Here is a 14,664-nt window from a genome sequence, read left to right as displayed (position 1 = left end):
TACCCATCTCACCATACAGGCAGTCAAACTGTAACTTCTTGAAGATTATTTTCCCTTCTATGCTACAGACAGTTCATTTGTGGAGTAAGGTGATACCCCTTATTTCCTTACACAGGTATCTCACGTGGTCATAGCACAGCTAAAGTTTTTCAAGTCAAGGACTGGTACACCGAAAGGTCTCCCAGTTCAAATAATTAAAATCATGACAGCTTTGGCTTTTTTCCACTTTTGAATTTCTCCTTGAGTAGATGGGCTAGGTTAAATAAACTGCAATGTATCAGAATACAAAGTGACTATACAAGAGTCATTTTCTTCAGGCCAGATTTTTATAAAAGTACAGACATCTAATTCCTAGCAAAAATCAGCAGGGGATAAAGACTCAAGTAGCTTTTAAGTATCAAGACTGATCTCCTAAACATGGTCTGCTATTCATTCAAAACTAACCTGGATGAAGCTCAAAACAACAGCACAGCAGTGAACATTGCTCATCTGGCAGAAGCTGAACTAAATCACCTAACACGCGTTTTTCTGCTGTTAACTTTGTCATACGGAAACAGCTTAACAAAATAAGAGAAAATTATCGCATACATGGATGTACTATCATCAAGCCACAGAGATGCTGTTTCTTTACAGAGCAGTGTAACTTTTAACCAGCTTACCTATAAAAGCCTCAATGAACTTCGTCCTATTCACAGCGAGTGAGACAATTTTCCACATCAGATATCAAAAATGCAATACTGGACAGGCTTGTTCCAGGAGGAAGTCATTTTTTTCCACAGCTTTCAGGTTCTCTGGCATTCACAAGTGCAAGGAATTGCAAAAACCCAAACACAACAGAAACAGAGCAATACTTGTGCTACCTAAAAGCTCAGGGTACAGCATTCGTCCCTGGTTTGTTCAGCCTTAAGAGAACACTACTTAGGGGACATTTTATTGCTGTTGACAACTCTCTAAGGTATAAAGGGAAGTTATAGAGAAGCCAGAGTCAGACTTCTCTCAGAAATGCATAGTGATAGTCAGTGTAGACAGACAAGTTGGAACATGGGAAATTCTATTCATTTATACAGGAAAAAAAATCACTGTCAGGATGGTGAAATACTGGCACTCATTGCTGAGAGAGGTTGGGTTCTCCATCCTTGGACACATTCAAAACTTAACAAGACCCTCAGCAGCCTGCTCTTGTTGGACCTGCTTTGAGCAAGAGTTTGGATTAGATGAACCCTGGAGGTCCCCTCCAAACTAAATTATTCCATGAATCATTGGCACTAGATCAGGTCAGCTGCAGGTTTATCTAGCAGAATTTTCAAAACCTCCAAGCAAGGGAAAGCTACAGCATCCTTGGGTAACACTTGTTCTCGTGCTGCACTAGAAATTTTTCTTAATGTCCACTCTGAACCTTCCAAGCTGCAGCTGCCAGCTGTTGCCTCTTCTTTTACCATCTGCCACTACAGAGAAGAGTTCGACTCCACTGCTTTTCTAAGTTATCTTCAAGTAGTTGCAGGCTGTGATTACATCTGCCTTTAGTCCCCTTTTGCCAGACTGAACAGGCCCAGTTCCCTCAATCCCTCCTTGTAGGTCATGAGCCCTAGACCCTTAATCAGGTCTGCTGCCTTCCTCTAGACTGCCTACTAATTCTCAACAGCCCTTTTGAACTGGGGAGCCCCAAACTGATACAGTATTCCACAGGCAGGAAGTAGAAAGGTTACGGAGCATCAGGAAATCCGAGAAAGAGATAGACTGGTGTAACCAAGCGCTGCCCTCCCTGAGACAGAAACAGGAACAGCCATAAGAAAAAAAAACAAGATCAAGGGGATCCTGTATCCTTCCCCCACCAGGCTGAAGGCAGTAGCTTAAAGGAAAGGAGTAAATGGAGGCAACTCCACGCTCGAGGCAGCAGGTGAACGCCCCCCCTTGCCCACCCTGCCTTCCCAGGTGCCTCTGTACAACGGGTATGAAGCTCTGGATGTGGAAGGCCAGTCAATGGGTGATGTGGATGACAGTCCATCTACACCAGAGGTGTTGCCAAGGTCAGAAAGGCCTATTCCTCTGTATCACGACCACTTCAACGCAGAAGAAAAGATGGGTTATAGTTGTAGACGACTCCCTTTGGAGGGGAACAGAGGGTCCAATATGCCAGACAGACCCTCCTCTTCGGGAAGTCTGCTGCCTCCCTGGGGCCCAGGTTAAGGACATCACTAGTAAACTTCCTAGCCTAGTATGGCCCTTGGACTATTACCCATTACTGCTCTTCCATGTGGATGGTGATAAAGCTGGAACACATAGCCCAAGGGCAATCAAAAGAGATTTCAGGGCCTTGGGACGGTTGGTAAGGGAATCTGGAGCACAGGTTATTGCTTCCTCTCTCCTTCCAGCTGTGGGCAGCAACACTGGAAGAAACAGACGGACCCAGTCTATTAATACATGGCTCTGAAGCTGGTTTTGGGTCTTTTGGTTTTTTTTGATAATGGGATGGCCTACGCAGCACCAGGCTTGCTGGCGTCAGATGGTATTCACCTTTCTTAAAGGGTCTTTGCTCACGAGCTAGCGGGGCTCATTGACAGAGCTTTAAACTAGACTTGGAGGGGGAGGGGGATAATATCAGGCTTGCCCATGACAAGCTGTGGGATCACATGCCAAGGTTAGAGGGACAGGGTGCTAGCGAGGGCCCTGAGATGTGCTGTCTATACTGCTGCACACTTGAAGTCTTACGGAGATGAGCCAGGGAATCCTGAGATATTAGGAGCCAAGAGGGAAACACTAGTGAAATACCTCAAAGGAACTAAGGGGTGTTCCTCTACGAAGGTGACATGGACAACAGCCCAGCTAAAGTGCCTCTACACCACTGCACACAGCATAGGCAACAAACAGGAGGAGTTAGAAGCTACCATGCTGCTAGAAAGCTACGACCTAGTTGCCACTAGCGAAACGTGGTGAGATGAATCCCATGACTGGAGTGCAGCTATCAATGGCTACAGGCTGTTCAGAAGGGACAGGCGAGGAAGCAGGGGTGGAGGGGTTGCCCTCTATGTCAAGAAATGGATAGAGAATGAGGAACTGTTTCTGAAGAATAGCCATGAGCAGGTTGAAAGCTTATGGGTAAGAATTAGAGACGGAGGCAACAAAGGGAACCTTGTGGCTGGTGGCTACTACAGGCCGCTCGATCAAGGGGGGCCTATTGACAAAGCCTTCTTACTGCAGCTACAGGAAGCATCGCACTCACAGGCTCTCCTCCTGCTGGGGGACTTCAACCACCCCGACTTTTCTGCTGGAAAAGTAGCATGGTGAGCTGTAGGCAATCCAGGAGACTCCTGGAATGCATTGAGGATAACTTCTTAAGCCAGGCAATAGACAGCCCTACCAGAGGGGATGCAATACTGGACCTGCTGGTCACAGACAAAAGTGAGCTAATCGGTGACATCAAGATTGGAGGCAGCCTGGGCTGCAGCGATCATGCACTGGTGGAGTTTGCAGTCCTGAGGGATACGGGTCAGGTGAAGAGTAAAGTCAGGACCCTGAATTTTAGGAAAGCAAACTTCCAGATGTTCAAGAACTTAGGCAATAGGACCCCCTGGGAAACTGCCCTCAGGGACAAGGGAGCAGAACAGAGCTGGCAGATCTTTAAGGACGCTTTCCAGAGAGCACAAAAGCTCTAGATCCCCACGTGTAAGAAATCAGGAAAGGAAGGCAAGAGACCTGCACGGGTGAGTAGAGACCTGCTGGTCAACCTAAAGGGCAAGAAGGAAATGCAGAGGCAGCAGAAGCAGGGACAGGTATCCTGGGAAGAGTATAGGGACGCTGCCCAGTTGTGTAGGGATGGGGTCAGGAAGGCCAAGGCGCGGCTGGAGCTGAACTTGGCAAGGGACGCAAAGAATAATAAGGGCTTCTACAGGTATGTCAGCCAGAAAAGGAAGCTCAAAGAAAGCGTGCTCCCCCTGGTGAGCAAGACTGGCAAACTGATAACAATGGACGAGGAGAAGGCTGAGGTACTCAACAAATTTTTGCCTCAGTCTTCACTGGCAACCTCTCTTCCCACACCTCTTGAGCGGATGGACTGCAAGACTCCCACTGTAAGAGAAAATCAGGTTCATGATCACCTGAGGAAACTGAATGTACATAAAGTCTATGGGACCTGACGAGATGCATCCCAGAGTCCTGAGGGAGTTGGCTGATGTAGCTGCCAAGCCACTCTCCGTGATATTTGAAAAGTCATGGCAGTCAGGTGAAGTGCCTGGGGACTGGAAAAAGGGAAACACTGCACCCGTTTTTAAAAAGGGTAGAAAGGAGGACCCTGGGAACTACAGACCTGTCAGCCTCATCTCTGTGCCTGGGAAGATCATGGAACAGATCCTCCTAGAAGCTATGCTAAGGCACATGGAGGACAGGGAGGTGATTCGAGACAGCCCGCACGGCTTCACCAAGGGCAAGTCCTGCCTGACCAACTTAGTGGCCCTCTATGATGGAGTCACTACATCAGTGCACAAGGGAAGAGCTACGGATGTCATCTATCTGGACTTCTGTAAGGCCTTTGACATGGTCCCCAACAACATCCTTCTCTCTAAATGGGAGAGAGATGGATTTGATGGGTGGACTGTTCAGTGGATGAGGAATTGGTTGGATGGTCACATCCAGAGGGTAGTGGTCAACAGCTCAATGTCCAGATGGAGATCAGTGACGAGTGGTATCCCTCAGGGGTCCATATTGGGACCAGTACTGTTTAATATCTTCAGCAATGACATAGACAGCAGCATCGAGTCCACCCTCAGCAAATTTGCAGACAACACCAAGCCGAGTGGTATGGTTGACACGCCTGAGGGATGGGATGCCATCCAGAGGGACCTGGACAAGCTAGAGAAATGGGCCTGTGTGAACCTCACGAGGTTCAACAAGGACAAGTGCAAGGTCCTGCACCTGGGTCAGGGCAATCCCTGGTATCAATACAGGCTGGGGGATGAAGCGATTGAGAGCAGCTCTGTGGAGGAGGACTTGGGGGTACTGGTGGATGAAAAGCTGGACATGAGCTGGCAATGTGCGCTCACAGCCCAGAAAGCCAACCATATCCTGGGCTGCATCAAAAGAAGCATGGCCAGCAGGTCGAGGGAGGTGATTCTGCTCCTCTACTCTTCTCTGGTGAGACATGGAGCACTGCATCCAGCTCTGGAGTCCTTAGCACGGGAAAGACGTGGACCTCTTAGAAAGGGTCCAGAGGAGGGCCACAAAAATGATCAGAGGGATGGAACACCTCTCCTATGAAGAAAAACTGGGAGATGGGGGTTATTCAGCCTGGAGAAGAGAAGGCTCTGAGGAGACCTTATTGCAGGCTTTCAGTACTTAAAGGGGGCTTACAGGAAAGATGGGGAGAAACTTCTTAGCAGGGCCTCTTGCGACAGGACAAGGGGTAATGGCTTTAAACTAAAAAAGAGTAGATTTAGACTAGATACAAGGAAGAAATTTTTTACAGTGACGGTGGTGAAACACTGGAACAGGTTGCCCAGAAAGGTGGTAGATGCCCCATCCCTGGAAACATTCAAGGTCATGATGGACAGGGCTCTGAGCAACCTGATCTAGTTGAAGAAGTCCCGGCTCATTGCAGGAAGGTTGGACTAGATGACCTTTAAAGGTCCCTTCCAACCCAAACTATTGTATGATTCTATGCAGCACTCACCTGCTCTAGAGGGGACACACTGAACATGCTCTTCTAATGCAGCACAGTCTGCTTTTCACTTTATTTGAGATGAAAGTCAAAACCAAGTGCACAGATTTAATAAAAAACAGAAGTCATGTAGTAAATATTGCTTTTGCTGATACAATAGCTGTCCAATGACTTTCCATTGCTGAAATCAAGTGAATCCTTGTTAAATCATTCATGCTTCTTCCCACCATTTTATTTAAAACTTCGTCCTGCAACTAAAATTCTAAGTCGCTCATATTTGCTGAAATGCCCATCAGCTTTACAAATCAACTTTATGAATCAACTTAGAAAAGAAAGCCTTTCCCATATGTCTCATAAATTAGACTCATGTACTAGTTTTCACAATCAAGCAGACAGGGGTAACTAGTGGGTCAACTTGTACCAACTTCAAAAGCTTTCAGTATGGAGAATCTGGCATTTTGTTATGCTAATTGTTCTGATTTGCTAGAAATAAACATGCCCTAAAACAGCTTAAATAAAACCTCAGAGGTAGGGAACAGTTGGCGAGCCCTGAAGGTTCTGCTACAGAGACACAACAAGTAACATCTGACGTTCCCTAGGGCACTGTGCTTGATGCTTTATTTTGCTAGTATTTTTTCAAACTGCTGTTTTATATAAGACAATGTCAATGGGTCTTGAATCAATGTAACAGGATCCTGCATTAAAAAAAAAAAAAAAATCATAAAAAGGCTCATATTTGTTCAAGTGGGACTCCCATGTTATAGAAAATGCAAGCCAACAAAAAAAAAAAAAAAAGAGCAAATTAAAGCAATAGACTAACTTGAGTTGCAATATGCATCAGCTGCTCCCTCCATTTCAACGGTAGGATTATGATGCTTACCTGAAGACCCTACTTGCAGAACACAGACAACCCCTCAAAACACAGATCAAGAAGAATTTGATAAAATGTCTACATGTGCAGTGAATTGTTATTTTACAACATATTCCAATCTATGCCAGTCTCCCAGTTCAAGAAAATTCTAGTCTAGTCTAGCATTTCTGCAGCCAGTTGTACCTTTGCAGAGTGCTCCAGTTCTCCTGTCTTTACAAGCTGATTCTCCAAAGGCAAGGGGGACTGCAAGAAGCCCTTCTGCAAATACTGTGCATCCACAACCTGCTGCCACTTTGAAAAAAATTGACATGCCCACTTTCTGTAGCTTTCTGGCCACTCCCACCTGGCTGAACATCATCAAGGAATAGCAGTAAAGCGAAGGATCAGGGGGTTTGTTTAAACTCTTTAGTGACAATTCCTAACAAATAAAATAAAATAAAATAAAATAAAATAAAATAAAATAAAATAAAATAAAATAAAATAAAATAAAATCCAGAATACCAAAAGAAGGACATTGGAACCACAGACATTATGATTTCTTATTATTCTAAATTATCTAATCTTTTAAATTAATATGGTTTTCATTAAATGTCAAGATTACCCTGATATGGAAAAAAGGAAGAAGATGAATTGCAGTAACTTAAAGGTATAGTATAGCATCCACTGAACTAAAAGCTAGGCTCTGTTATAAGGTACCTGATTTTCTGTGGTTTTGTGGGTTTTTTTTTTGTTTTGTTTTGTTTTTTTTTTTTAAGATCTATAGGGGAAAAGAAACTTAGACTTTGCAGACTTCCATACTTTCCACCCTATACTTCTGTGAATGGGCAGTATTTTTTCACATTTTTCCTCCTCTGGGGTTTAGACATTAATGTTGTCATGAAACATGGCAAAACCCATCAATAGGTAAGAATCCATTACTAGTTGAGTTCTTTTGGGATTACGTTATTATGCAGATGTCATGGAAAAAGCTTATTAAACTGAATGAACGTACCATGGCCTGATATGAACTTCATGTAGTACAGCATTGGCAGGAGAGTCTCAAAATCTTGGAAAAAAAAAAAAATCTGGAATCTGACATATTGCAATAATAAATCTAGTTATCTAGAAACTTGTATTTTTTTCTATATTGTAATTAAAACACAGCTTCACTCTAACCATTCACAATCTATTTCACATTTCTGTTGGTTAAAAAAACCCAAAACAACAAAAAACGCTTGGCTAGTAGTGGGATTTAATCTGGTGATGTGACTTGCCATGGTTTGCCATCTCTCTAGCTCCCATCAAAAGAAAGTCTTATTTTGGATCATACATTTCCCTGCTTACTTTTCTGGGCTTCTACACGAGCACCTGCTGCTGTCCAGAACTTTCTAATGAGCTATTTAGAGACCAAGGAACAAAAGACTTCCCTGTATTTTCACTCCTCTGCCCATTATCAAGGCTCTCTAAGCGGGGATGAAAGCACTTTTGACAGCTCCCCCGCAATCTAGGTACGGAGACTCTTATGAGGTCCTGACAACAGCTATCTCCAAAGACAGCAGCCTAGCTCCATACAAGCGCTTCCCAGAACAGTCCATGAAGTTATGAAAAAGAAATATATAGGAAGGTTAGTTTCTCTGTCCCCCACCTCACCCAAAGAATGTAGTAATGTATTTTTTCTTCACCATAGCAAAAATAAACCAGCAGACTGCCAACGCAACCCACTGGGCCTGGAAAGATTTTGTGACTGCTAAGAAAAATAGCTTATTACCCATGAACTTGTTTTTGTTGTCAATTCACATTGCTGATGACAGCCAAGCATAAAGCCACCCAAGCCTCAAAATGAGGTAAATGTGAGACCAGCTGTCCAGCCACACATGCACAGATAGCACTCCTATCTTAAAAAGTTAGCAAACTTTTTAAACTGATACTGTTATTTAGTTCCTCTGGAAGTCTGTGCTGTTGTGACTGGACTGGTTTTGGTACGAGCTAATTTAAAGCCTTCTCAGATAGTCCTTCACCTCGCTGTGCCCTAACGCATGATGTGCCATTTTTGGAATGGGAGTAGCATTGAGGTGTTCTGGCCTTCATCTTATGCTACAATTGCACTATCATTCTTTTTTCTTTTTCTTCCTCTTTTTAAATAGAAGTTGTAATCCATGTGGTTTCAGTTAAATGTAAGATACAGTGTCAAAAAATTTAACTACAAGGCATGAAACAGGAAATTAGCATAAACATTTTCAAGTGGATAAAGACTTAAGAAAAACAAAACAAAACAAAAAACCACCAAACCCCTGCAATAACAAGTTGTGCTGAAAGAGGAATTGTCATATAATTAGGTGATAATAAATGGAGTTGATCAAGAATGCTTTTGGAATCAATTGTATGCAACATTTTACTTCGTGACCTTGGCACAAGAAGTAAGTATGCACTAATTGCATCTGCTGATAACCCAAAATTATGATACGTTGTTGGTACTGGGGAATTGGTGTATTACAAGAAGCACTGTGTGACCCGAGGACTGAAGTACAAAAAATCCAAAGGAACTGAACAGTACAAAGGTCATGCATTTGCTAGGGATAACAAGGATATGTGCAATACATGGGGAATCAATCTACTGAAAAAAAAGAGAGAGGAGGAAAACAACCTGAGTTACTACTGAAATGCAAAATGACTACATTTCACAAATAAGATATAGCTGAAATAAAGGCAAATGTGATTCAGACAACATTTCTAGGAAAGACGGGGACATACTAATGTCATAGTTCAAGGCACCAGGCTATAATATTGCTTATAAAATGCTAGTACCTGGAATAGATTTTATACACCTCCAGCTATGCATTCATTTTTGGACAAGAAGGCAAAACACTGTATGCTTTTGAAAGATAATACATGCCCAAAACATATTAGCAGCATGAGTATTTCAACAGAAAAAGAGTTTTTAAGACTCAAACATTAGCATGTAAAAGCAAATATTTATTTTAAATTTAAGTCTCCTCTGAAACCTACCTTTCAATTTACAAGACTGAGTGTATAAAACTGACCAGGGATCATGGGGTGCACCACTTAATTAAACATTTTGAGAAATAAATTAGCTTTTCCATGAAAGAGAACTGGTAAGAACGCAGAAAACTGGTTCAGATGTATTTGAAATACATTACTTCCATTTCTTTAAGTGATTTTGTGCAACATTTACTAGGAATTTAAAATCTCGCAGGGATTGCACCCTTCCAAACAGAGATGAGAGCTACTTGCCCCACTCCACTATCTCCTCAAATCTGTTTGCTTACCATTGGATCCAGTCTCAGGCAAGACTTAGTAATGGGCAGAATTCACAGCTCACCTTTGTACATTCGTATAAATCATGGTAGTCATTTTATGTTCTTCTGTAAAATGTAGGTTGAAAGTCTACACTGAGGCTTGAACTTTACGTGTTATCCCCCAAAGACCATTTCTTCCAATTGGGTGTTTCATTTAGTTTTAAATAGCAGATCAGTTGTTAGGAAGTTTTGTTTTGACTGTCAGATGGAAATGGGTTCTGCCTAGACACGCCCAAGAGACATTAGCCTTCTTAGCTTGAATAATCCTTTGGAAGAAGTACGACTGGGTATCAAGTGACTAGGTATCAAGTTTGTGAACTGTGAGGTAGATCTGAATCCAAGCGGAACACAGTGGAGAAAAAACTGGTATAAAAGGGCATAGCATCTCCAGATAAGGTCCAACTCCACCAAAGTAATATGCAGGGTAAGGGCCTGATTTAAACACTGGTTGCATGCTGCTAGAAGCATGCAAGTGTCCTGACAGCTTTTCATCTTAATGAGAAAAGAGAGCGCCTTGTGTAGTAGAACTAAAATAGACAGCTGCATGTGATTTTCTCTTGTTTCTGTACATCTACCTCTGCAATGACAACTAGTAAATGTTCTGTTAATGTTCTACTAGAGTAAAATATGTTTATTCTTCTAACTTTTCCTAGCTTTAGAGTAGTTTCTGAGTGGCTGACAAGTCCCTCCATTATAGGGGCTGGTGATTTGCAGTAAGACTCTTCTACAGTCTGCACTAGCCTAAACTAGGCTCTAGAGCTGCAACGCCTTCCACTACACTGTACAAGCTCAGCTAAGAGCTACTAACACAGCATCTCTGTTTGGGAAAAGAGATTTCCCAGTGAAAAATATAAACCAGTGTATCCTTCACATGAAAGGAGACAGCAAAGTCTATGGCTAAATCCCAAGAGACTCCCATTAGGCTGCAACAATTGGCAATATTATTGCTCAGGGGATAACAGAAGCATGTATGTCAGGAATGCAGAAAGCAAAATACTATTATGTTGGAAATCCCTTGCTGAACTTGTATGCAGTGCAGGTTTTGGTAATTAGTATTACACAGAAGAAAGGGAAAATAACAAAGCAAGGATGTAATCCATTCAGTCTTTACCAAGAATATATAAAGCCTGGAAGGACCTGACTTAAACTCAATTATATATCAAATCTAATAAGGGCACTTGACTGAAGATTTCCCACAGAGAGTAGAACATCCCAACTTACTCATTCCTTTGCTCCTTCCAGTACCAGGAAAAAGAAGGAAGTTTGTTCTTGTTTTCACTTTACTCTGAAGAAGTGACTTAATTGTTTATGTTCTAAATCACCAAAACAGAGTGCAGAATTGCTTAAGATAAGCTGGGAAGTCAATAGTGATCTCAGAGTATTCTACCAGATAAAGCAAACATTAAAAAAAACACCAACGAAGGCTATTGATCTTAGATATTCCTCTTATATTTGTCCTACCTTAAACTGTATCTTAGTGTTTTCCTCCTTTATAGTTTCTGCCTTAGATGGTAATTCAGAAAAGTGCAAGTAGAAAACAGTGTATGTGATAAACTTGGTATAACCCCACCCGCTGGCTGATTCAGGAACACCAACTGCAGCAATACCGACTGAGTAAATCCTACAGCAATTCTTTACCTTCTAATCTACAGATTAGCCGAAAAGACCACTATCAGCAAAAACTGCTCAATCACTAAAAGATCATAAGAGAAATGTTAAACTAGTGTATTTCTTACTACAGCCTTTAAAGACTGGGAGTTCCTGACAGGAGCAACTGAAGACTTGACCAAGATTTTATACATGCCACATTTCACTCATATAAACAGATATTTAAGGCACAAATATTCTAATATAATAGTCTGTAATAAAACTATTTAAACGCAGCCTGTTAGTAGCGAATTCAAGATTCGCAATCAAGAACCCTAGTGTGTCTGAAGTACTTGAGAAATCATTAAGTTACAGAGCTCGCTCTTTATGAAAATAGTTACATAAATTTATATGCACTAAAAAAAAAAAAAAATGAAGTCACAGGTTAACATTCATTAGATTGTAAAGTTCTAAAGTTACCAGAACACCATACTCAAACCAGTTACCAGCAGCAACAGTGCACTATGTCAATAACCAAATGTTTAGTAAATACTAAATATTCCCAAATAGGAGTCTGTGAAAAATGGGGAAACTTCTGCTCTGATCAACTTTTGTACCTGGGAAGCACCTTTTACACCATTAACATGGAAGGCTTGCAAATCAATGATTCAACGTCTTCTGCAAATTAAAGTGTGCAGGTATGAACAGGAGTGAATTAATTACCTGTTAGAATTTATGGGGGAGATCCTAGCCAGTTAAAGTCTTTCAGGTATAAATTTGAGCTCAAATTCGATGTTGACAGTATCTAATCAAGCCAAATAATTTCAGATAGGTTTGGCAGGGATCTCAGAAGTTACTAAACTTGTAAGAATTTTCACTGGCACCTCTTGCGTGACTTTGGCATACTTAAAAAAATAAGTCTTGCCCAGTTTTGGAGAGGACTTAAAAACTAACTGATCCAGTTTAGGTGCGGAAGTATGAAACAGCCTCCCAGACTGACTTTCACATCTCGGTCCTAAAAATTGAGGTCTATTAGAAGTTCAAAGCCTTTTCATCATTCACTTAACCTGTTCCCAGCAGGGGAAATTCAACCTTTTAACTTTCTTTTAAACTTAAACCTCGATTCCAACAGTTAGACAAAGCATAATTAGCAGAATATACATTTTTATTTGACTCTCTCCAGCTGCAAGAGTGCATGTATATGTGTATACACATGCGTACTGTCTACTTGTCTGGCAGAAGGATCTATCACTAAGGCAATGTAGGCAAGTTCAGGTGGTCTCCCTAACAGCAGAAAGCTGGCTCAGTTTACATTATTTCTTTAAAAGTGTATCTTATAACTTTGATATTGTCAGAAAAAATAAAAGGCTTTAAAAGTCATCATTTATAAAGCTATATCAGGTATAGTTCAGTACGGACACACATGCTTATGATGTTAATGAAGTGACACATGTGAATAGAAAGGTATTAACATATTTTGGTACATTTTAAAAATGACAACATTTAAAAGCTTTAAGGCAGCATTTCTTTTGACTTGTCCCATAGTCATTAATTTGAAAATCAGAGCACAGATAATTAGATACTATGGCAACAGACCAAACTGAGATGTCTTATGTATATGAATCTGTGTAGACAGATCTTTTCAATTGTTTCTTCACTTGCTACTAAAGCTAAACATTCCTTCTGCAAGGTAACCCTGCTAGCATACAGGAAAAAAAAGTTAAGAACTTGAATATTATTAAATTAAATATCTACCTGAGAGCTTCATGAGGAGCTCCGATGCTGCCTTGACTGACATGTCCTGCCTCATCACATTTGCCTGCACTTCCTGTGGCTTGAGTTTCTCCTCAGGGACGTTTGGAGCTGAGGCTTCAGATTCCTGGCTGAACACATAGCTGGACTGAGACAAGGCTGAACTTGCAGCTTCTTCATCCTTAGGCTCCTCTTTCACTTTAAATTTAGGAGTCAGGGGCTCTTTTTGATTTGCAGCTGTCAAGAGAAGGAAAGAAGTGAGACTTAATGAGGTATGTAATATATAATCATAGAGCAGCTAGTAACAGGAAGAAACCATAACCTGAGAAATGCTAGAGCAGGTACTGGAAGCAAACATGTCAAACAGTATTCAAAGATGCTTCAAGAGGTAAACAAACTTCTGCATCTTTTGTACAAAGGGACAGCTTTGAAACACAAAACCTGCATGTACCAGAGCTCAAGAAACCATCCTTCTCCTCTTACTTTTTTGCCCCTACTCCTCCTACAAGCATTCCCTTGGTCATTGGTTTGTAGGTCTTCTACAGGCTTGATGGAAGTTTAAATCATCATTTCACGTAAGGGCAAATTTGGCAAAGCCCATGGGTACTACATATTGAGTTCTTAGAGCATGAAAAAGAGGCACGAGATGAAAAGTAGAAAGATAGGACACCTGAGAGGGGAGTAAAAGGGAAAAGAACAGCCAAATTTTAGGTCCTGAAAGTTGGTATTTGTTAAGGAAGAGAACAGAGGGAGTTTTCAGAAGACAGCTCTGCTCTTGAAGATACTATTAGAGCACTGTTCCAGGTTCTACATCCATAAAAAAGAGTGCAAGTTTAAAATAATCCTTTCAAATACTCCATGTAAGCAGCTGCACAGCCTCAGAGAATGGTACAGAGACCTTGGGGCTGCTTAAAATCTACACACTGAACAATGTTGTTCTTGAACGGTCTTTCCGATACCTCTTGGCAGCGGTAGATCCTTCACACTGTGTTTGGTTGAAGGCATAAAACCTAGAATGTTTCTTAAACAACACTTTCAAACCCAAGCAATATAAATTCACAGGTAGACTGCAGGACGAACAGGAGGCTAAAGAATTTGGACTGTTTTTCAGCAGCTCTTATAATTCTTTGTTTGACCATCGAGAGATACTTCCTTCCCTGTCTCTTAGTGGCTTTTTCTTGTTCAAAATTTCACTTTAAATTCCCAGTAACACAGAGCAGATGACTTCTTCAGTGCCCGAAACTTTGATGAGTTTACATGTTTCTCACCTCTCTAAACCTCTGTCTCCACAAATATGAAAGATAGAGCATCATCCCTATTTTATTGTTCTAAGCTCCCTCACCATTTACCTCACTACCTCTCCTACATATTTTCCTCCTTCCCCATGACAATCCCCTGCCTACCCTCATGACTCTTGCAGATGAGCTCTGTCAAATCTCACTCAGACCACGTAAGAAGTATGTACGCCACCACCCCTTTCACAGGCTGCAGCAGGGCATTAGAAGCCA

General features: G+C 41.6%; 1 protein-coding gene across 8 annotated transcripts in view; it reads right to left on the bottom strand.

Moving 5' to 3' along the window:
* Positions 1-14,664, bottom strand: part of ZNF827 (zinc finger protein 827) — a 121,890-nt gene that overhangs the window by 38,073 nt on the left and 69,153 nt on the right. For all 8 annotated transcript variants that reach the window (XR_015699583.1, XR_015699581.1, XR_015699582.1 and 5 more), the window contains one exon: positions 13,160-13,393. Coding sequence is in view for 5 of the 8 variants with exons in the window: in XM_087735963.1 (XP_087592089.1) it covers positions 13,160-13,393 (234 nt within the window). In the remaining 3 variants the exon portion in view is untranslated. The remainder of the gene's footprint in view (positions 1-13,159; positions 13,394-14,664) is intronic.

This window comes from Nipponia nippon, unplaced genomic scaffold, assembly GCF_047370975.1.
Source record: "Nipponia nippon isolate SJK-2023a ecotype South Korea unplaced genomic scaffold, ASM4737097v1 scaffold_6, whole genome shotgun sequence".
Taxonomy (NCBI): Eukaryota; Metazoa; Chordata; class Aves; order Pelecaniformes; family Threskiornithidae; genus Nipponia; species Nipponia nippon.
Note: the sequence above shows the minus strand (reverse complement) of the source record. Positions and strands in the feature narration are given on the sequence as shown.